General features: G+C 47.8%; 1 protein-coding gene across 3 annotated transcripts in view; it reads right to left on the reverse strand.

Moving 5' to 3' along the window:
- Nucleotides 1-793: 793 nt before the first annotated feature.
- The window catches only part of LOC126539768 (motile sperm domain-containing protein 1-like), a 148,839-nt gene continuing 126,390 nt past the window's right edge, over nt 794-23,242 (reverse strand). For all 3 annotated transcript variants that reach the window (XM_050186609.3, XM_050186610.3, XM_055075753.1), the window contains exon 6: nt 794-1,124. In XM_050186609.3, the coding sequence (XP_050042566.1) occupies nt 1,093-1,124 (32 nt within the window). In that variant the 3' untranslated portion in view covers nt 794-1,092. The remainder of the gene's footprint in view (nt 1,125-23,242) is intronic.

Genomic DNA, 23,242 nt, shown 5'->3' on the forward strand with positions numbered 1-23,242 from the left:
GATGCAGACCACGTGGCTCTCGTACTGACGAATGTCATTAAAAAAAAACACTTGCGAAAAGGCTTAGCATGTTGACAAGTCCAAACACATTACCGCCACCGTCGCCTCTCTCAAGAAAGCACGCCGCCGACGCTAGCGATCAAAATCCACGCTAGGCCTACGCTTCGGTTCAAACAAAGCTCTCGAACGAAGCAAAACTGTTTAACTCTATCGTCCGATGCCCCAAGAGGTCCACGTTGGGCAGCCAGATGTGGGGTATCCGGGGTTCTCTCCTCCGTACTCTTGGGACAAAGGAACGACAACACACAGTAGTGCAAACAGTCACAAGGGCATTTATTGCACCTTTCATGGATCAATGCCTGCTAGCCGAGTTCATATCCCCAAAACATGCCGATAGGCGCGCGACAAATCTAGAAGTCCGACTCACCGCGTCCTCGCGAGCGAATATGTTCGCTCCATGCTGGATCCCAACGCCTGGTCGTTCGCGTGTATAGTCACGCGAATCGTGGCGCGTTCCAAGGCGGTCTCGCAGATGCATCGGTCGCCGCGCGCTCGCGGGAGACGTCCTCCGCCGCGCGCCGACCCGCCGGGAAAGCCAGCCAGCGCCTGTCCCTCGGCGCCCGAGTAACCCCGCCGCGACGGTGGCGCCATCTCTCACACCGCGCTTGTACCACTCCGAGCGCCGCGGGCGCCAGGCCACGCGAGCCGTGCGGGAAAAAGAGCATATCAGGGGATGCGCTATGCGGGAAAACATCAGGGGAGGCGCGAGGGTCGCGCATCCCCACAACCTGCATGTCGTACCAAAGCTTTTATTGAACTCGCTAGGCTCGCACTCGCTTGAAGCCTGCAAATGTACACACATGGCAGAATTACCGGCAGGCAGCTTCTTTGTCAGGGAGTAACGTGGTCGTGCACGACGAGGCTTTTCGTCGAGAGGGCAAGTCTGTGAGTAGGCATCATCGCAAAACAGTCCTTGCACATTTCATTATTAAAAACAGGCATCCGTAAGCGCTATAGTCGAGACAGCAATTCACAAAGCTGCTGTGGAGGACGTCCAGCGTTCCTCTGGCACCAAAAGAATGGAGGCATCCTTCACTGGCGGACGACGAGCATTGTCACAAGCCCTGCACATACAAAAGCAGGGCAGTCAGCTCCACGGTCACACAAGGAACCAGAAGAAAAAACCCTGATGTAAATAAACACTTAAAGGACCCCTAAACTACTCAGAGGTCGAAATTTAATTCTGCAGTTGCAGTTGAGCACGAGTCTGCAATGAACATGTAGCCGCGAGAATCTTTCGAAACGGTGCCTTAATAGCCGAGTTGCATGCGTTTGATGATCGAAACGCAGACCTTGCTTGTTTCCATCTCATTCGCTACTCTCCGTTCGTTAGCTGGTCTCCTCCTCACCGAGTGCTCTTCCAACGTCGCCGCCACCGCGCTTTTCAAAACACTGTCCATTTCCGGTTACCTACCGGTTACCTTCCAGTTACAACAGTGGGTAGCTGCACTACTCGGCTACCAACTGCTGCTGCCGCGCCGGCCCGTGCTCCTGCGAATCGTGACGCTATGGACCCTGTGTTGTGTGCGCGCATGTTGCGCACCAGGCATTGTGCAGGATGTGATCATCATGTCGCGTCGCTTCGTTTTTCCAGTCGACGCTTTTGCAGCCAAGCACCTCACAAGGATACCTTCTAGCCATCGCAATACACTGCAAACATGCTAAGCATGACTGTGTTGCAACGCGAGCGATCCGGCATTTGCGTTGCGTGCCGTAGTTACCTATTCGCAAGCGCGCACAAGTGAACAACACGACGAGGAAGGGCAGGGAGCACGTGTACCTGCTGGCAGACTAACCAGAAGTCGTAGGTTCTTGTTTGACCAATCGACAGCATTTGCTCTTGGTGACATCACTTGATGCACCCTGGTGACGTCACAATGAGCGCCGGGGATACCGGAAAGGACCAGAAAGGAGCACGGGATCATTTTTTAAAAATTTTGTTCCGAGCCCGCCGCGTTTGGCATCGCTGATTGTGACGGCATTCTGAACTTGATGCACATGTTTACCTGAAATGTTTAAGAAATATCGGAGGTGGTTTAGAGGCCCTTTAAATTTTTTTGAAGCCTCCTTGAACAGCAAGTCAGTTCAGACTGGTAACGTACCCCCTTCGTATGCTATACTTGCATTTCAAAAAGAAAATGAGGCCCAAACATTCCTTTCTTCAAATTCGCACGGAATCCAGAGCGCCGGTACGTCGGTGTCATGTCACGAATTTCAACATACGTTCTCATATTTAATCTGTTGTAACGCAGTGAAAGTGCCCGAAACTTTCTAAATAGAGTCAATAGTTGTTCAAAATGCAACATAGTGCGTTAGGAGAACAGTTACAGGAACACAAATGTAGCGTCGCAACCTCCTTGAGTCTGTCCTGGCATACCACACCTCCACTCAAGTGGCCGTTCGCTATTCTAAGTATACTAATACAGCTTAAATCCTGCCTACTACAACATAAAAAGAAAATACCTATCACCCGCCGCGGTGGTTCAGCGGCTATGGGGTTGCGCAGCAAACAAGAGATCGCATTGTTTCGCAAGTCTCAGATGGCACTACACTGACGCGTTCTACGCGCAAGTGTATTTGGCCCGCCGTCAGTAAAGTCGGGGACACTATGTTTGAAGCCGCAAAGGAAGTGAGCGCCGGGGGAAAGAGCCTGGAGGTGGAGATGGATGGAGACGGAGGACGGATGAATGGATTGCGCCACCAAGCTCTTGTTATTATATACCTAATGTCCTACTTATGCTAAAAACCCGATGAATTCCCATAAAACTTTCTGAACCCCTATTGTGAACGTTGTATTGGCACACCTCCGTTGTTTCTCGTTTCCCTACTTCCACCAATCTTCCAATCGCCTCTTACTAATCTCCCCCCCCCCCCATATTGCGGACATCTTTAGTTTCCCCCTGCTCTCGCTAAACCCAAGGACTACAAAGAAGCCAGAGGTGCGTAAATCGACCCTGGGCAGAAATGTTGACAATCTAATAAACCATGCTCCATCGTTTCCAAAGCTTTACCGCAGCAAGCCCATGCTTCTTCTTCCTTCTTATATTTTGTAACGTTCCTGATGATGATGTGTGGTGTTTTATGGTGCAAGGGCCAGGTTTGGCCAAATAGCGCCATGACAAGTGGTAATGTTGACGATGTATTGGGGATGGCGTGCACAATGAATTCCTCATGGTAGATGTGACATGGCTGTAAAAGGGCCTAAAACCTGTCGCTGTAAGTGGCGCAGAATATATAGGTGCTAAAATAATGACGCTGACTAGGCAGTGATGTGGGCTATAGCAATGGGCTTTCGTTAAAACATGATGCAATAAAACATAACACTGACACCAGAGTTTCAAGAGAGCCCTTGAATGCAGGGCTGTTAGTCATGTGCTAAAAGTTGCCTGGCTAAATGATTTTCACGGTGTCGGTTTCGGCTAAAAAATCTAAGACGGTTTGCAAATTAAAAAGCGGTTCATCGCTAAGAAAGAATGCAGGGTGAAGGGGTATATCCTCGCAATATGCAGAAGCGAAATACTTTTTCCTCTCTGTTTCTATTGCAGGGCACTGAATAAGTACATGGAGGACTGTGAGACTATTGCCGCACTTAATACAAGTTGGAGGATCGCCCCCAGTCAAGCGACAAGAGTGAGTACCGTATGTGTGGCCTATCCTTAATCGGCAAAGAAGTACTTCCTTGTACCGTGCTGTTTTCCCACTTATCCAGTTCCCCAGCTTTGGTTTTAGAATATGAAGCTTATTCATTGCTTGTGTATCCCACTCGCCTTGCCAATTATTCCTCAATTTACGGCACATAAAAGGATTTAGGTCTGTGGCAGGGATGGGGTTATTTCCATCTTTGTCGCTAAAACTCACTGACATAACCATTTCGTCAGCTGCCACATTGCTTTCTATACCCCTGTGGCCAGGCACCCAGCATAAGACGATCACTTGGTTGCACATATTTGCAGAGCACAACAACGCAAATAGTTCATTCAAAACGGAGATCTTGTGTTTTTGTAGGCTAATTAGGGCTCTCACTACACTTAATGAGTCTGTGAAGACAATAGCCTTAGCGATTTTTGTGAGCCTTATGTGTTCAATAGCCTTAAGTATAGTGTATGCTTCCGCTGTAATGATACTGGTGTGTGGGTTTAATGCTCCAGATGTTGAAAATGAGGGTCCCAGAGCTGCATAAGCGAATGAGCTGGAGACTTCGAAGCATCTGCGTAAAATTCATCACAGGAGTACTTCTACTTAAGTTCCAGAAAATGCGAATATATGTGTGCCTCTGGGGCTCGTTTTGATATTTCTAATAAAGAGATGTCATATTGGATAGTCTGCCACTCCCAAGGCGGTGGAAGCCGTGTAGGAGCCATTAGGACATTGTGTAAAAGAGGGACCCCTGTTTTTTCTGAGACTGCTTCCAAGCGGAGGGACAGAGGAGGCCTAGTGATTGGGCGGTTACAAAACAGCCTAGCAGTGGACAAGTCGCAAATCGTAGAATGACAAGGATGTTTGATATCTGAGTTCACTTTCAGGGCGTAGGAGAAAATTAAATATGTCTTTTGGTAGTGCAATAACCATTTATTAGATTCTACGTAGAGGCTTTGCACGTAGAGGCTTTGCAGTCCTAAAGGTGCCTGTAGCAAGGCGGATTCCTAAGTTGTGAATAGGATCTCGTATTTTCAGAACACTAGGGCCAGCAAAATTGTAGACTATTGCTCCATAGTCAAGCCGTGTTAATATTAGACTTTTGTACAGCTTTAAAAGGCACCTCCTGTCGCTTCCCCAAGATGTACGTGACAAGAGCTTCAGCAGGTTCATAGTCTTGAGGCACTTCGGCTTAAGATACTTCAGGTGTGGTACAAAAGTTAGCTTACTGTCTAAAAGGATCCCTAGAAATTTGTGTTCATGGCTCACAGATAGCCGTCGTCCATTGAGATCTATTGCGGGGTCTTCCCGTATGCCTCTCTTGTTAGAGAACAGGTCGCATGTACTTTTTAGAGGGTTTAGCTTAAAACTGTTTTCGTCTGCCCACTTAGACAATTTATTTATGCAAAGCTGTACTTGTCGCTCACAGATACTTAGATTACATGACTTGAAACCTATCTGGATGACATCCACATATACAGAATAAAACATAGTATGTGGTATGGCGGTCTGGATCGAGTTCATTTTGACAATAAAAAGAGTGCAACTCAGCACACCACCTTGTGGAACACCAGCCTCTTGCGTAAATGGATGAGACAGAATGTTACCAACTCTAACACGGAACATGCGATTGGAGAGGTAACTCTGTATCACGTTCAGCAAGTCACCTCGAACTTCCATTTCAGAACGATCACGGAGGATTCCAAAGCGCCAGGTTGTGTCGTATGCTTTCTCCATATCTAAAAATACTGACAAGAAAAATTGTTTGTGGACAAAGGCATCACGGCTATTTGTCTTGATGCGGACAAGGTGATCTGTTGTGGATCTACCCTCCCTAAAACCGCACTGTAAGGGATCGAGTGTCTTGTTGATTTAAAAAAAAATGGATGAGGCGACGGTTAATCATTTTCTCAAATAGTTTGTATAGACAACTTGTCAGAGCTATAGGTCTATAACTGTTCGGTGAGGAAGGGTCCTTGCCCTCTTTGAGAATCGGGATTACAATTGCTTCTTTCCAGACAGAATGAATGTAGCCGGCAGAGAACATGGAATTGAAGAGTGACAGTAGTGTTTTTTGGGTTTCAGGGTGTAAGTGTCTGATCATCTCATACATTACTCTGCCACTTCCTGGAGCGGACTTGTTGCAACAGTTCAGTGAGGCCTGGAACTCAGCCATTCTAAATGGATGATTGTATACTTCATTGGATGTGCCTTTCCGACCCAGAGTCAGCTGCTCTGCTTGTCGCTGGTATTTTAGGAATGTATCTGTGTAATGAGATGTACTGGAAACGTGCTCGAAATGTGCTCCTAGACAATCAGCCTGGTCCTCAAGGGTATCTCCTTGCGTGTTTACTAATGGTATAGGATGAGTTTCGCGGCCTTTTATTTTGTTTACCCTGTTCCAGACTTTTCTTTCGTCTGTATCAGAATTAATGCCAGAAATGTATTTTTGCCAACTGTCCCTTTTGGCACGGTGGCACGTTCTTCTACCTTCCGATTTAATTTTCTTAAAGCTGATAAGGTTTTTGGTAGTCGGAGAGTCACGGAGCTGATTCCAAGCCTTCTTCTGTTTCTTTCGCGCTTCCTTACATTCATCGTTCCACCAGGGAACACATCGTTTATGGGTGATGGATTTGTTTGCGGGATACGTATTGACGCTACGTCGACAATAAATTCGGTTAGATATGACACTGCATCGTCAAAGTAACCGTATCAATATCATCCCAGGTCGTATATGTCAGCTCTCTGTATCGCTGCCAGTTTGCTGAAGTCAGTTTTCCACTGAGGCACATGTGGAGAACACTTGTCCCGTTTCCTTAATTTTAAAACAATCAGGAAATGATCACTACTGTATGGATTCTTATGTACTTTCCACTCAAAGTACGGCACGACTGTACTTGAAACAATGGCTAAACCTATAATGAAAATGTCTTGTTTGCAGCACTGTAAAAGGTTGGCTCCTTCTTATTTAGCAAACACGCACCTGTACTTAGGAGGAAGTTTTCAATCAAACGCCCTCTGGCATCACATCGAGAGTCGCCCCACAAGGTGTGATAAGCATTTAGGTCTCCCAACGACAATGTAGGGTTCCGGGAGTTGTGCAATAAAGCTTTCAAATTCAGTTTTGGAGAATTGACAGTTGGGAGGAATGTATAAAGATGTGATTGTCAGCAGCTTACTAAAAAGCACTGCTCTGACAGCAACTGCCTCTAAGGGTGTTTTAAACTGTAATTTCTGTAATTATCTACTATTATTGCCACACTGCCTGGCGAGGCAAGGGCCTTGTTGCGACCTTTTCGGAAAATGGCATACTGGCAGAGAAAGCTAGTTTGTGAACGTTTTAGATGTGTTTCTTGGACACAGAACCTTGGGAGTGTACCTATGTAAAAGTTCCCTAATGTCATCTAGGTTGTGGAGTAAACCCCTGACATTCCACTGCAATATCTGTGTGTCCATATTGTATATGTTTTGTGCTGTGTGTATAAGAGATATACATTAGATTACCTCGCGAGACCTTTCTAGGCCCCGTGATACGAAATTTTTCTTTCTTCGCAGCGCGCTCGAGAGAGCTGCGCCATTCCTCGGGTGTCTGAGACGCTGGAGTTGTGCTCCTATCCATCACCTTGTCTAAGGCGGTGGATGCTGCCCGCGCGGAGGGCACTTTCGCGGGAGTGTTGGGCTGATCTGCTCGGGCAGTGGCCCTGGGTCCAACACGCCCGAGGGTCTGCTGGTCCTGCTTTGTGGAGGCCAAAACAGCGCTGGCTATTCCAGCCTGGGGGGCTGATGGCGTGACTGCAGTCACACTCCGTGTGACTTGGGCAGCTGCCGTATGATGTAGCACTGCCCCCCAGTGCACCACATCGGTGTAGGAAGGACTGGACTGATTGTGTAGTGCGAAACACTTACGTGCCTCTGGAAAAGATAGGTGGAGTTTTACTTTCAGTTCTGTAATTTGTTTCTCTTTTTTCCACAAGGGGTAAGATCGCGAGTAGGCGGGGTGATCTCCTTCACAGTTGGCACAGTGGTTTGGTGAAGTACAGATGTCAGAAGCATGTTCAGAAGAACTACACTTAGCACAAGTAGCACGTCCGCTGCAGTTCTGCGACCCGTGCCCAAAGTGCTGACACTTGAAGCATCGACGTGGATTTGGGATGTACGGCCTGACGCAAAGCTTACAGTAATCAGTTTCTATTGTTTCAGGTAGGTTGCAGGTTCCAAAAGTAATGATTATGTGTTTGGTAGGTATTAGCTTGTCATCTCGCCTCGATGTTATCCTTTGTACTTTCACTAAGTTCTGGTCTTGCCATCCCTCAAGCAGTTCGCTTTCACTCAGTTCGAGAAGGTAATCTTCCAAAAGGCCCCCACGCACTGTGTTCATTGACCTGTGTGGGCCCACTGAGACGGGGATTTCCCCAAATGCTACAGCTTTCGAGAGTTTGTCATACTGTACTTTGCCGCGAAGTTCGAGAAGAAGATCGCCACTTCCCATCTTCGTTACTTTGTAGCCTGGACCAATTGCTTCCGTGAGAGATTTTGCTACAACAAATGGTGAGATCATTCTGACTGTTTTCTTATCGTGCGGACTATGTACAACGTGGTACTTGCAAAAAGATTGTTTCGGTTGCATAAAGAACGTGAATGTTTCATCGGTGTGCCCCCTCTTCAGGGAGCGATCAGGTAGTATAGGAAAGTCATTTGCCATATAGACGGGGAAAATTCAGAGGCGATGGTTGCCACCCACCACCTAGCCCAACAAGGGGACGCTACAAAGTTGGAAGAATACCTGCAGACACTAGCCATGCATCGCCGCTACAACCTAATATATATACCCAAGGATGTTATACCCAAGGTTAACCCTTGCCACCAGGAAATTCGGAAGTAATAAGAGAAGACAGGAAAGTGGAAAAGTGGGAGAGAAAGACGAAGATTGGAGAGGAGATCAGGAAAAGGTGACTGCTGATTTCCTCCAGGTGGGTCAGTCTGGAGGTGCCGTCTATGTGAAGCCGAGGCCGAAGAGGTGTGTTGCCTCCGCCGAGGGGCCTTAATGGTTCAAACACCCAGCATCGGCTCAACCCCCAGGATCCCCCTTTCCCCAGGCAGGGCCAAGCCACGCACGGCTACACGCGGGAGGGACCAACCCTCGTTTGCTCGGGTACGTGGTGTCACAACACACCAAACGCCTGCTTACGCAGACACCCCTGCGGGGTTTTGTAACGTTCCTAATGTGATTCACTTAGACACATATGTAAAGAGACGTGTGTCGTCCCCCATTTTAATCTCCTCCACCCTAGTATCTTCTTCTTCCTCCTCTTCTTATCCCTCTTCATTGTCCTCTATGACACTTCTGGAGCAGACTTCATTCCTCCGGACTTCATTGTTCACGCCTCCTGGTGTAATGTTTGAACGCATTGCTGATGGAGGCGTACTCCGTTTGCCCAGTCTCCCAAGTACCAGATGGTATTCAGGATACCACGCTGCAAGGCAGTCTTGATTACTTGAAAGGGTCCATAAACCTTGTCATTGGAAATAGCATTTCCGTACTAAAACGCGGTTGCCGGGTTGTATGTCCGGTATGTCGCTGCTGCGTCTTCTGTCCAAATTTCTCGTCATTCGATCTTTATATGCCTCTTGTTTCGCACTTTTCTTGCTCTCAGAAATCTTTAGGTTATTAAGAGGGCCCAGTTCGTGATCCGCAGGAAGTATGGGCACAGTCCCTGAAGCAGCGAAAATAGGGCTGCATCCAAGACTACTCGTGCAAGAACGGTTGTGATGTCTCCCAGCGGCATTGAAGAAGCACTTCCAACCACCTGCAAAGTTCGGGTACATTTTTATGTACTGTTTCATGTCTCGTATAGCATGTTCGGCGAGGCCATTAGCAGCTGCGTGATATGGTTAACAAAACTTGATTGTCATTCCTTTATCTCGCGCCCACTTTGCAAGCTTTTTGCTCCGAAAAGCAGGTCCATTATGACACACTAAGATCTTTGTGTCTCAAAAACACCCAGCCTTAGTAGATGATGATGATGATGATGTTTGAGGTTTAATGGCGCAAGGGCCAGGTATGCTAGTGGTAATGAATATGTTGTGGCCTGATGGGATCTGTGAATTTAGTGTGACGTGGCTGTAAAGGGGCCTAAAAGAGTTTGTGTAAATTGCATAAAAAATTACACGTAATAAAATTATGGCAATGATTAATGACATGTACTATGATCACTAAAATGCATTAAGAAAGAATGATGCATTATATAAAATATGCGAGATGCTAAAATTGTCTAAGAGCACTACTGCCTCGCCAGAGCCCTTGAAACGCAAGGGCCGAGAGGCATGTGCTATACGAAATAGCTATCACAGCGGCATCCTCTGGAAAGAGGAGACGCTACAAATGTATGGGGCTAATTACATGTAACACAACATCTTTCAGGAAGTCTAGGACTGCGTTAGTGTCAAAGAGCGGTTCTGGGCCAAGTAACATTACAGGATGAAGGGAAATGTGCTACCGGTATGCTAGTGGAAAATGTTTCTTTCTGTCAGATTCGGCTTTCCGACACTCCAGGAGGACATGGAGGATGGTCAGCCTCTCCCCGCATCTCCCACAGGTTGGGGGCTCATTTCCAGTGAGTAAAGAATTGTGGGTGCCAAATGTGTGTCCTATTCTTAGACGACAGAATAGGACATCTGTTCAGCGTGATTTTGTTGCCAAAGGCCAGAACCCTAATTGCAGCTTTATTACGTGCATCTTATTATTTGTTTCCATGTCCCACGAGCGTTGCCAGTAGTTTCGCAGTTTCCTGTGCAAGAAGGGCCTCAGATCTGTGACAGGGACTGCAGCAATAGGATTAACAGAATACGATGCAATTGATGTGGCCATCTGGTCTGCCAGAAGATTGCTTTCGATGCCCCTATGACCCGGCACCCAGCATATGATGACATGCTGGTTACATATATACGCTTTACATAGGACGGAATATAGTTAATTGATTACTGCATTTTTGTGCTTAAAAAATGACATTAAGGCCTTTACAGCACTTAGGCAGTCCGTATATATAACTAATTTCTGGAGTTTTGATTTCTTTATATGCTTTACAGCCGACAACAGTGCGTAGGCCTCAGCCGTAAAGATACTAGTTTCTGGATGCAGTACGTCGGATTCCGAGAAGGATGGACCGACGGCTGTGTAGGACACCCCGTCTTGTGACTTCGATGCGTCTGTGTGGAACTCCGTGCAGGAGTACTTGTACTGGAGTTCCAGGAAATGCATTCGGATTACGATATCTGGGGCTTCCTTTGTAACTTGTAGGAAAGATATATCACATTGTACCAGCTGCCACTCCCAAGGAGGTAGCAGCTTGACTGGATGCATTAGGCGAAGTTCGAAGAGAGGGACATGCATTTCTTCACTAAGCTCCCTCACACGCAGCGAGAAAGGTTGTCTTACGGAGGGACGATTGCGAAAGAGTGTAGCATATGTCATATCGTTAACGGTATTAAAACACGGATGTTGAGGATTAGAGTGAACTTTCAGAAAATATGTTTGGCTGATGTATGTTCTCTGCAGATGAAGTGACCACTTATATGATTCTACGTATAAACTTTCAATGGGACTTGTTCTGAAAGCGCCCGTGGCTAAGCAGATTCCTAGATGGTGGACCGGATCTAGCATCTTTAGCGCGCTCGGGGCGGCAGAATGATAGATCTGGCACCATAATCTAACCGTGACCGAATCAGGCTCTTATAGAGATTCATCAAGCACGTCCTGCCACTACCCCACGTAGTCTGCGATAGAAGTTTCATTAGGTTCATTGTTTTCAGACATTTTTCTTTAAGATGTTTAATGTGTGGGATGAAAGTGAGTCTATTGTCAAGTATAACACCTAGAAATTTGTGTTCTTTGTTTACAGGTACCTGTTCTCCACACAGTTCTAAGCAAGGATCCGGAATCAGGCCTCTCTTTCTTGTAAACAGGGGTGCGATCGGAGATGGTAGTTCGGCGCGTTCGTTCGGTTACCGACGCGCGTGATTGGCTTACTCCGCGCCGACGTCGCCAGCCGCGGGGCGCGGCCACGTTTTTGGTGACGTCAAAATGACGACACGCCCCTGTCAATCATTCTCCCATCGAGCATTTCGTCTGCTAGGCGCCGAACCCGATGGGAGCTGGGAAGCTTGGAGCGATCATACGGCTTCGCATGGTGCGTCTGGTGGATTGGATTGGATCCAACAGGTGACTTTAATTCGAGAAAATGGCGCTTCCGTTTGTAACTTAGGTTGTTGCGCTGTCATTTCTAGAGGAAGGAGGAGAGCGGGTGGCGGTGCGAAACGCGTTTGAAGAAATGGCAGAAAGTGAATACCGGCGTCGTTTTTGTTTCTCGAAACAAATAATTCGTTGGTTGCACAGAGAAATCGACCCCATCATCGGTGCCAGCGAGCCACTGGAATGTTGTCGCTGCCTCTTGAAACGTGCACTACTCTTCCCGTCATTTTCTTTTTCTTTTTTCTTCTCGCTGTGCGCGACACCACCTATGGACGACGCAAAGAAACTAATAGTTATAAATTGCAGTAGTCACACGCACTACTGTTTGAAAACGTGTTTGGGCTTGAGAAAAAGAAATACATTTTTTTAGATAAAGATTTCATTCGTTTGGAAGACGAGAAACATTTCGTTTTGTAGTATACTGTCTGCAAGCAGACGACAAACGACGGAAGTAAACTTCCGGGGAGGTCACCGCTTCCTGATTGGCTGCTCTCTCCGCCCCGCTGTCACAAATTTTGCATACTGCAACTTTGTGACGTTGCAGCAACTGAACAGAACGCGTATCGAACAAAGTATCTCCGATTGCGCCCCAGAACACAAGAACTCTTGTGAGGATTGATGTTAAATCCATTTTTCTCTGCCCACTGTGACACCTTGTTCAAAACATGCTGTACATGTCTCTCGCAGACTGCGAGGTTGCAGGATTTGAAACCTATTTGTATATCGTCTACGAAGACGGAATAGAAAATAGCTGGTGGTAAAGATGCACGAAGCATGTTCATCTCAAAGAGCGTGCAGCTGAGTACGCCACCCTGGGGTACCCCAGTTTCCTGTATGAATGTACGCGACAGTGCAGGACCTATTTTCACTCGAAATGTACGGTTCTCTAGGTAGCTCTCTATAATATTTAACATATTGCCGCGGATACCTAGCACGGGAAGATCGCGCCATGTAAATCTCTTCAGCAGTTTATTCTACGTGCCCCAGAAACCATCATGCCCACCGGACTCTGGGGTGTCATGGTAGAGATGCAGTATTTTGGGAACTATCGTGGCTGGAACGTGATATTCGCCATCGATAAACTTCATTTCTTCGGTGCCCTCCCAAAGCTTCATGTGATTAATTTCTTGAGAGTAGTCAAATGTGTTCGGTACCAGCAACCTGGACAGTGCATCAGCGTCGGTGAGGAGAACACCAGGGTGATGGGAAATGACGAAACAAAGCTGTTGGAGATAATTTACCCATCTAGCGATGCGTCCTCTTGGTTGTGTCATGCCAAGAAAGTGAGTCAGTGCCTGGTGATCCGCGAAAAGGGTGAATTTTATGCCTTCTAGGTAAGTTCGAAAATATTGCACTGCTTTCAAGACCACCAGTGCTTCTTTTTCTGTTGTAGAGTAGTTTATTTCAGCTGGCTTCAGTGTATAGCTGTAATACCCGACTACATAATGCTTTTGGTGGTTAGACTCTGATGGTTTCTGGTAGAGAACGGCGCCGGTAGCATAATATGACGCATCTGTATTCAGCACAAATGGCAAGGAGAAGTATGGTATCCATAGGATAGGATCCAACAATACCATTCTCACAAGTTCATCGTACGCAGTCTCACACTCGTCATTCCACTGGTAAGGTATACCTTTCTGCGTCAAACGTGCAAGACATCCTGTCTTAATGGCACATTCCTTGATGAAGGACCTGAAATGACCTGACGCGCCCTGATATTGAGGTAAAGTCTCCTGGAAAAAAATGCACACAGACGCACATTGCAGCAAATACTCGTGCCGTGTACCGCGTAAGAACTCCACTGGTATATAGCTTACATCGGTGTGGTGCCGAAAGCGTGCTGACTGCAAGTCTATTTTAAAACAAGTGGTCAGGACTTCATCCGGACTGCACCGTGAGCCACGTAATTTCCACCTTGCATTGATGGCTAGCAAATTTATTGATAGGCCCCTGCGCTTCACTTTGGTAACACTTCAAAAACATCATGTTGCTGACGAAGCCTTCTTGCAGCATTGGCCATCTCTTGCTGGTGACGGCAGCGAGTGCCTGACTTCAGGTACTCTTTTAAGGCGCGATAACACTAGGTCGATAAGAGACCGACAAGATGCTGATGGCAACTCTTCAGTACAATGTGTCGCTAAGACAGTTTTATCCTAACAGGCCAACAACGACGCCATTGATGGGCGCGACTTGTAGCGCGAAGGGCTTTCTTGTCGATGGGACCGACAAAATCAGCGTGCTAACCATGATCACTCGACCGAACCCCACGCGATCGGCTGTCGGACTGAAAACGCAATATATTTGCAGCGCCTTGAGTCAAAACATGCCTTCGAAATTTAAATTTCCAAGCTCCAGTCCTCTCAAGCCGTGCACGTGAAGGTTTAGCCAATGTTGATCCTGTTTAGCGAAGGTTGGGTTAGGCCTGGCCCCGTCGAATTCATACATCCGCTACTGATGGACCTGAACTTAAAAATAAGCAGTTACGAATAAGGAAACTGCTCTTTTAGATCTGTTGTGACAATATAGGGATTAGATATCAACTACTGCTCACTTTGCATGGAGTGTTGCCAAGAAGCGGCAAGTAGCGACACTGCTCTGTGGCAACATCTGTACCTACGTCACGGCTGTTGCCGAAGGCTGCCGGTCGCATTCGCTAGACGGGTCGGTCTGCACGTGTTGTTATGCTGACGTATTTCTTAATTCCAGAGAAGAACTCCTTACCTCTGCGTCAAACGGGAAAGAAGAGACACTGCATTCGGTACAGTAGCACAAACTCGCTCAGTTACCAATGGTGTCAGCGACGGCATCAGCGTTTTTGCAAGAGGACTACACCACCTATAAGTGAGGGCTTATGCCGAGCACAGCTTTCTCTAATAACAATTTATGGCACGCACAAACTGTAAGTATCATTAAGTTAAAAGTGAGAATCAGTAATAACATCCTGTAATATATGTGTCTAGATCTCAGTTGCCATTCTTTAAGTGGCTGGGTTGCTCATATTGACTCATCTCAGGGTGGAATAACGCGACTCATATGCATAGATATGTATGTTTTGCTATGTTTTGACATTCCATATCAGTGAGGCGCCGTTTATACAATATCCGAAGCCAACAACGATCTGTGGCTGTAGACATTGATGTAAACAAATGCACTGCTTTGGCAAATACAACGCGGAAGGCTGCGTTCGTAGATTTCTTAAATTTGCAGAATGTGTAATGATCGTGTAAAAGGAATACAAAAAGCGAGGTGCAAGAGCAGACATCAGCGACAACAAACTTCAAGGCAGCCACGTCGGCAGATGGAACTCAGCGTACCTTTATCAGCCGTGACGCTCCGTGCGAAGTGAGCAGTAATTGGTATCTAATTGCTATATTGTCACAACAGAACTAAATGAGCAGTTTCCTTCGTCGTAACTGCTTACCTTTAAGTTCAGGTCCATCAGTAGCGGATGTACGAATTTGACGGGGCCAGGCCTAACCCAACCTTCACTAAACAGGATCAATATTGGCTATACCTTCATGTGCACGGCTTGAGGGGACTGCAGCTGGGGAATTCCAATTTCGAAGGCATGTTCCGACTCAAGGCGCTGCGGAAATAATGCATTTTCAGTTCGACAGCTGATCGCATGGGGTTCGGTCAAGTGATCATGGTCGGCACGCTGATTTTGTCGGTCCCATCGACAAGAAAGCCCTTCACGCTGCAACAAATCGCGCCCATCGGTTGCGTCGTCGACCTATTAGAAAAAAATTGTCGCAGCGACACATTGTGCTAAAAATGTGGCGTCAGCATCTTGTCGGTCTCTTATCGACCCAGTGTTACCGTGCCTTAAAGGAGTACCTGAAGTCAGGCACTCGCTGCCATCACCAGCAAGAGATGGCCGACGCTGCAAGAAGGCTTTGTCAGCAACATGATGTTTTTGAAGTGTTACCAAAGTGAAGTGCAGAGGCCTATCAATATATTTGCGAGCCATCAATGCAAGGGGGAAATCACATGGTTCACGGTGCAGTCAGGACGAAGCCCTGACCCCTTGTTTTAAAGTGGAGTTACAGTCAGCATGTTTTCGGCACCGCACCGACGTAGGCTATATAACAATGGAGTTCCAATGCAGTACATGGCACGAGTATTTGCTGGAGTGCGCGTCTGTGCGCATTTCTTTTTCCCGGAGACTTCCCCCCAATATCAGGCCGCGCACATGTCCCTTCCAAAACGTTTCGCGACTAATCCGCTAATGCGCCGTCATAGCATGAAAAAGGCGGATTGGTACGACTGCATTAAAGGGGCCGGATGCGGCGAAAAAATCCAATAACTGTCTATTAAAGCCTAAGCATTCTTTGCCAACAGGAAGGCCATGGGTAGACAAGCATAAGCTAGGAAAAGCAATTGAGCAAAACTAAGCAATAACAAAGTCACAGGCGAGCCAAACAATGCTTACAAATTAGTAGACAATTCTTAGAAGTTCTGTATGTTTATTTTCTTGCATTAGCCAACAACAAGCCAATGAGGCACAAGATGCATGCAGCATGTGCCAGACACGCCACCGACCGAGCGCGGCCAGCTGTGCATCTGAGCGTTCGCCTGTTCAACGACCTGCCTGTCCTTTTCTTTTAACAGCGGAGCTCTTCTAAGTCGAGCCTTCGCCATCCCTTGTCCGGTGTCACGCGGGGGGTGGGGGCTGGTTCCGAAGCTCAACGACAGAGGGCACACCGAGAGTAGGAGCGGGCCAATGAGTGGGCACGCCATGGAAGGGAAGCGGACCAAACACAGTGTGCGCCGGGGGTGGGGAAGGAGAGGGGGTATAGGAGCAGGCGTTTCGCCGGCGTGCATCCTTTCACCCCATGGATTTCGCTCGGTGCAAGCGGCAGTGAGAGGTTGCACGAGAGCGGCAGCGCCAACGTCCCATAAATTCCGAGCTTTTAGAGCAAGAAGCGCAAGCAAAGTGCCAGCGAAGGGAAGCCGCTACCACCGAGGATCGAGACTGGGAAGCGCAAGCCAACCCCCAGTTATCAGTTCGTCCACAGACCCATCGACAATGGTATCGAGAATGTCAATGTCTGGAGTGATAATGTACAGCTTGCTTGTCATCTGGTTCTTGGGATGTTTCTCAGAAACCGACGCTCGAATCTAGCAAAACGGCGATAAGACATAAAAGTTTCATGAAAATCGCACTAAATACAAGTTCAAGCTTCAGAGAACGACCACCAACTTCGCTGTTTTGGCAGCTTTCACTGCATGGAACTGGCTTTACTTTCTTTTATGTAGCTTGGCTATTGGGTTCCCAGCGTATCTTTGCTATGCTTCTGCACTTCGACACAGCACCACTGCACTATTGGACTACGCCAAGGTGAGAAACTTTAAATGATACTGACATGTGTACTTGCTTATCGGGCAACCACATTTCACCGCCAAACAAATGTTATCACACAGCGCAGGACGCGTCTGCATGTATCGGAAGTTTCTGCAATGTTATCGATGGTTCCATCCGCTGTCTGTCACCGTATCTTGTGTAATCTGATTGCATGTATGCACAACACGAATGGTGTAGAACATAGTGGAAGACACGGGTTCTACCGATTACTCTGGAGCATTCGACGACTGATGCATAAAAGCCGATGCACTTGACCCGCTGATCAGATTTCGCCGATCGCCGACTGTGTTCGCCAATATCGTTGTGCTATAAGTGTAACTTGCTTTTGAGGACACAGGTTCACCCAATAAAACTTTAGTTTTGCCATTTACAGTTTTGCTACTGTGTTCGTCACAGTCACTAAATCGTGACATCTGGTGGAGGTGCTAGTGCGTTCATGTACTGAACGTCCCTGCAAAGCCACGATCCAAGCCCGAAAACCGATGACAATACTAACGTCGCCAAGGACCAGCAAGCTAGCTGTAGGCAGCAAGGACTGCTACCTGAATACAGGCCTCCTTCCAAGAAGACCAGAGGGATCAAGCCAAAGTCAGCAACCCCAATGGCTGCCCCAGCGTCCCCCATTCTACTGCAACAACCTCGGGACCGACCAACCTTCCATGGATCATCGTCTGAAGACCCAGAAACCTGGCTGGAGACGTATGAACGAATCGCAACTTTCAACAACTGGGACTCTGACGACAAGCTGCGCCATGTATACTTCGCCTTAGAAGACGCCACCAGAATGTGGTTTGAGAACCGGGAGTCAACCCTGACAATGTGGGACCTGTTCCACAGCGGCTTCCTGCGTACCTTTACAAGCTTCTTGCGCAAGGAAAGGGCCGAAGCTATGCTAGAAGCCCAAGTACGACTACCCAACGAAAACATAGCAATCTTCTCTGAGAAGATGACGCACCTGTTCTGCCACACCAACCCCGAAATGTCTGAGGAGAAAAAGCTTCGCCTACTCATGCGTGGCGTCAAGCAAGGACTTTTCACCGGAATGATACGAAATCCACCGAAGATCGTCGAAGAGTTTCTTCACGAGGCCACAAGCATAGAGAAAACTATGGAAATGTGGAACCAGCAATTCAACCGCCGCGCAAGCCCAGCAAATTATGCCGAAGCTCAATCATTGGGCACCGACCACCTACGCGAGACCATCAGAGCGGTCTCATGCAAGAGGAACTTCAAACGATGTTCCCTAGATCCTGCAGCCTCAGGTTGCCTCAATCGCTGATGTCATGAGGGACGAAATCCAGCAGTCACTGGAACTTCCCGAAGGCAAGCCGGAATCGCCACAGCACCAGCCTAAAGCGATGACCTACGCCGCCATCACCCGTCGTGAAATTAACCTCTGCGCCCACGCCAGGGCGCTGTAACAACGCAGTTCCGCCGTCCGCCGCTGCCAGCTCACCCCAGCGAAATTACCTGAGGAAGACAGACATCTGGCGCGCTCCTGACCACCGTCCACTTTGCTACCACTGCGGAGAAGCAGGCCACATCAACCGACGATGTCCATACCAGGAGATGGGACTGCGAGGGTTCGCCATTAACGTGTCGCGACCATAGCTTGGCGAACAACCTCGCGATATCGCCACCCACCTTGCGGCTACTCAGTAGAGCCTTCAACGACCGTCCCATTTGCCATCACCAGGCCACTACCTGTTGCCGCAATGACGACCATACATATCCGTATCATATCGAGCCCATATCCGGAAAGCTAAAAGCAGCAACCGATGAAGGTGCGGTTGCTGTTTGTCGAACTGACGAAGATCCTTCGCCGTCGACGAAGACACCGAAAAGACGATCTCGACGATATATCAATGAGGCGCCACCATCCCATCGAAGCCATAAAGTCAGGAATACACCGACGAAAGACCACTTGATGCGATGTTCCAGCTTCAGTTCAACACGACGCAGCCATGATCTGACGCCAAGACCAAACTGCAACGCAAGACAAAGAACCACCGATCTCGACATGCTCCTCGACGGCCATGCAGTCACCGCCTTAGTGGACCCATCGCTGCCCAGTTGAAGAAGGTCAAGACTGCATGGGAACACCCTCATATTCGGACTGGAGCACACCTAATAACGCCGACTGGAATCTGGACTGCAAGAATTACAGTTCAAGACTGGACCTACCCTGCCACCTTATTCTCCAACAGTGTTAATGAAACGTCATTCTTGGCATGGACTTCCTAAACCAGCACAACGCAATCATCGACCTGAAGTCGAAGTCGATAAAGCTGTCGGAGGGTCAAGCGATTCCACCGGATAGCTGTCGTGGTCACCACGCCTTGAGTGTGCTAGAAGATCAAGTCAGCATCCTGCCTCGCTCCAGCATTGTCATTTCCATCGACACCAAACACCTGCAGACGTGGAAGGCATCTTCGAGGGTGACCAACGTCTACTACTCAACCGTGAAGTTTGTTTTGCAAGAGGGATCGCTCGACTGCACGGAGGAAAAACGAAAGTGTTGCTGACAAACTTCAGCCAAGAGTTCAAGCCCATCAACAAGGGCACGACAATCGCATAAATAAAGGAAATTCTGGAAACCAGCAATGTGTTTGTCCTCTAGGATTCTGCCGCATCTACCTCGACGACCGTAGTTCCCAAGCAAGACTTTGACATAAATTCAAGTCTCCCCGATCCTCGATGATACAAAGACTGCTTTTCAACGTCATTGAGGATTTGACAAACACCAGTCGCAAAGCATCGCATAATAACTTAAAAGTGTGCTCGACCACTCTATCAGAGCCCTAACCGAGTTTCAACGCGAGAATGTGACGCTATTAGGCAACAAGTAGACAAAATGCTGCACGACATCATCCAGCCGTCTAAAAACCTGTCGGCATCTGTTGTCTTAGTGAATAAAAAGGACGGAAGCCTACGTTTTTGTGTCGATTATCGTCGACTGAACAAGATCACCCCCCCCCCCCCCAAGAAGGACGTATACCCTCTCCCAAAGATAGACGATGCGTTGGATCAGAATCAGAATATTTATTATTAGAAGTTGGGTCACATTACAAGTATTTAGTATGCAGAAGGAGGTCCCACAGTCAAAGACTGTATGTATCGGGACCCCCTATACAAGAACAGTTACTATAGTTAACACCTCAAAGCAACAGTAGTGCAGTGGAACCCCGTTCATACATTTTTCACCGGACCGAGGAGAAAAAACGTAACAGCCGGGAAAATGCAACAGTAAGGAAAGCTCTGAAAACGAATGAAAAAAGTGCAGCTTCAACTATAGACAATACATTTCCACAGAGTGCGCTTAGGACTTAAAAAAGTCTAGAATGGTGGCTTGCCGTTTCTTTCACTCGCTAGAAATCACCACACGTTTCTCAATAGCCTGAAAGGCCACATTGCTGTCAGCGTCGCTGTGAGGTGCAACGTACCTGCGGAGGAGGTCCAGAGCCGCAACAGCTTCTCCAAAGCTAGGATTTGGCAACTCCCCGGCATCATGCGGTTGTGCTCCTCGTCGTCACCGCGCCACGGCAATGGCAACGGACGAAGGAATATCCGTGGAAAATTTTGGCCTCTTTGGTGTAATCATGCTAACATGCTGACGATTGTTTAGTATTGCTGTGGAGCACGCGTGTCCGAGCAGCCCGGTTGCGCGAGAAATGTAAACAAGAGAGGAGAGCTGGCCCGATAGGCGGAGCTACGCCATGAGCAACGCCAACTTCCGGCTTCACTTTAGCTTCACAAAGAGTGACGTCAGGGCCTTTCCCGAGTTGCCTTCCTCCGTGAGTTGACCCGTCCAACAACCACGTGGTGACCGTAATCACAGTGATGATAGTGAGAGCATTTTTCACGAATGGCCACCTAGTGGCGGCCTCTCGAACTGGCGTGCGGCTTCTTGCAGCCAGTTCCATAGCCAAGCCCGGCCAAAACTCGTCAAAAGCCAAAATGGCGGTTGGAGCGCATTGCCTACTTTAGCCCAGGCGGGTTCGGGGTGCTAAGTTGCGACGTATCATGCGGGAACGTTTTCACAGCTACTACGTAACAGCGGGGTTCCTTATACATTGGATCCTATGAAAGCTATGCCGGGACCGGATGAAAACGACGTAGCAGCCGGGAAAACGCAGCAGTGAGCAACGTAACAGCAGGGTTCTACTGTATATAATAAGGAAGTATACAGTGCAGTCCACTTATAACGATACCACATATAACGATATATCGGTTATAACGATGGGTCGACATGAGAGTGTCATTTTATGCATTAGGTCTATGGGGAAAAAAAACATTTATAACGATAGGTTATTCACCGCATATCGGATATAACGATCAAAATTTTGCAGTCTGGACGGCATTTTCCGTGCCAAATAATCGTAACATTTGCGTTGCTTAGTTCCCTGAAACGAACTATGTCGAGACGAGGCGATGCTTATCTCCGTAAGTTCGTATGTGCTGCCATTACCGCACAGCACGTCTCGCCCCGCCCGCGCACCGGGGAATAGCTGAATAGGCGCAGCGCGCCACAAGATGGCGCTAGCTGCTTCATGCGCGTCGGCCACAGTCGCTCCGAAAGAGAGAGAAAGAAAAAAAAAAAAAAAAACGACAAGCAAAGCGGCACGGTGGCGCCCATCCCGCGTCTCTCTCGCGATAGCAGGCTGACGCCACCGAAGCAGCGTGCAACCAATGGTTCAACACAGTTCGAAGATGGCGCCGACAAAGTGCAAAGCTGTGTCGCTTGACACGAAGATGGATATTTTGCAGGACTCTCGATGCGGCTTCAAGGTGAGCGCCCTCGTGAAGAAGTATGAGCTCGTCCAGTTAACGATATCAACCATCTTGAAAACCGGGAGCACCGCGATTGTGAAGGCAGGAGCTATCAGCGGAAAAGGGTTAGAGACCCTTTGTACGCCAATGTTGAAGAGGCGCTTTACGAGTGGTTCATCACCAATTGCTTCAAGAAGGCGGGTTTTGTGCGTAAGGACGAACTTCCCCAACCCGCTGAGACCGGCCCAGTGGAAGTCACTGACATAACTGAGCTCTGGGAGCTCGTTTCTACTGGTGACACAGGTGGTGTGTCGAAGGAGGAGTTTTTGACTACAGACAGTGCTGCCTCGTTCTGCGATGAGGTCACCGACGAGGCGATCGCCGAAGATGTGCTGTCACGACAGACGGCAAAGTTGTGCGACGGTGGCGACGGCATCAGCGACAACGAGATCGACCGTGGCTCCTTGACCCCGACCACGATGTCCACGCAAAGTGAACTGTCGTCGATCGACTCCTTAATTGATTTTATGCATGCTAAAGGATTGCCGCCCGTGTTCGCGCAGCAGCTGGAATCCATGCACACCGCGGTTGTGAAGCTGCCGCAAAAGCAAGTGCAGATTTCGGACTATTTCGGTGCGCCTAACCCTTGACACGGTCATTGGCGCTAGAAATAAAGTTTGTTTTTCACGGCCTACTGTCTACATCATCTATTCTTTAGAGCAAGTAGCGAATTCGAGTTCGGAGCTGCAAAGGTATGTTTCGCGTTTCTAAAAATGTTTTTCTTTTTTTTTGGGTAACTGCAGTCCAGATATAGCGATCATCGGTTATAACGATCATATTTTTCGTCTTTCTCGATATCGTTATAAGTGGACTGCACTGTACAAGCAACAAGAACAGAATGGCTACAGAACAAAATGCAAAATTGATTACAAATAATAATAAGGTTTAGCATATCTCATGGTAGCAGGAAAAATTGTGTGGGAAGAAAATACCAACAGTTTATTTACAACAAAAGAAAAAAGAAAAAGAAAAGAAAGCTAACAAAGGCCGAATACAGTAATCCTTGTTGTTAGTCTGTCAATAATAAATTAATTTTTAGTTCTCTTTTAAATTGTGATAAAGACCTTGAATTTTTCATTATGGAGGAAGAGTGTTCCATATTG

This window comes from Dermacentor andersoni, chromosome 2 (assembly GCF_023375885.2).
Source record: "Dermacentor andersoni chromosome 2, qqDerAnde1_hic_scaffold, whole genome shotgun sequence".
NCBI lineage: Eukaryota > Metazoa > Arthropoda > Arachnida > Ixodida > Ixodidae > Dermacentor > Dermacentor andersoni.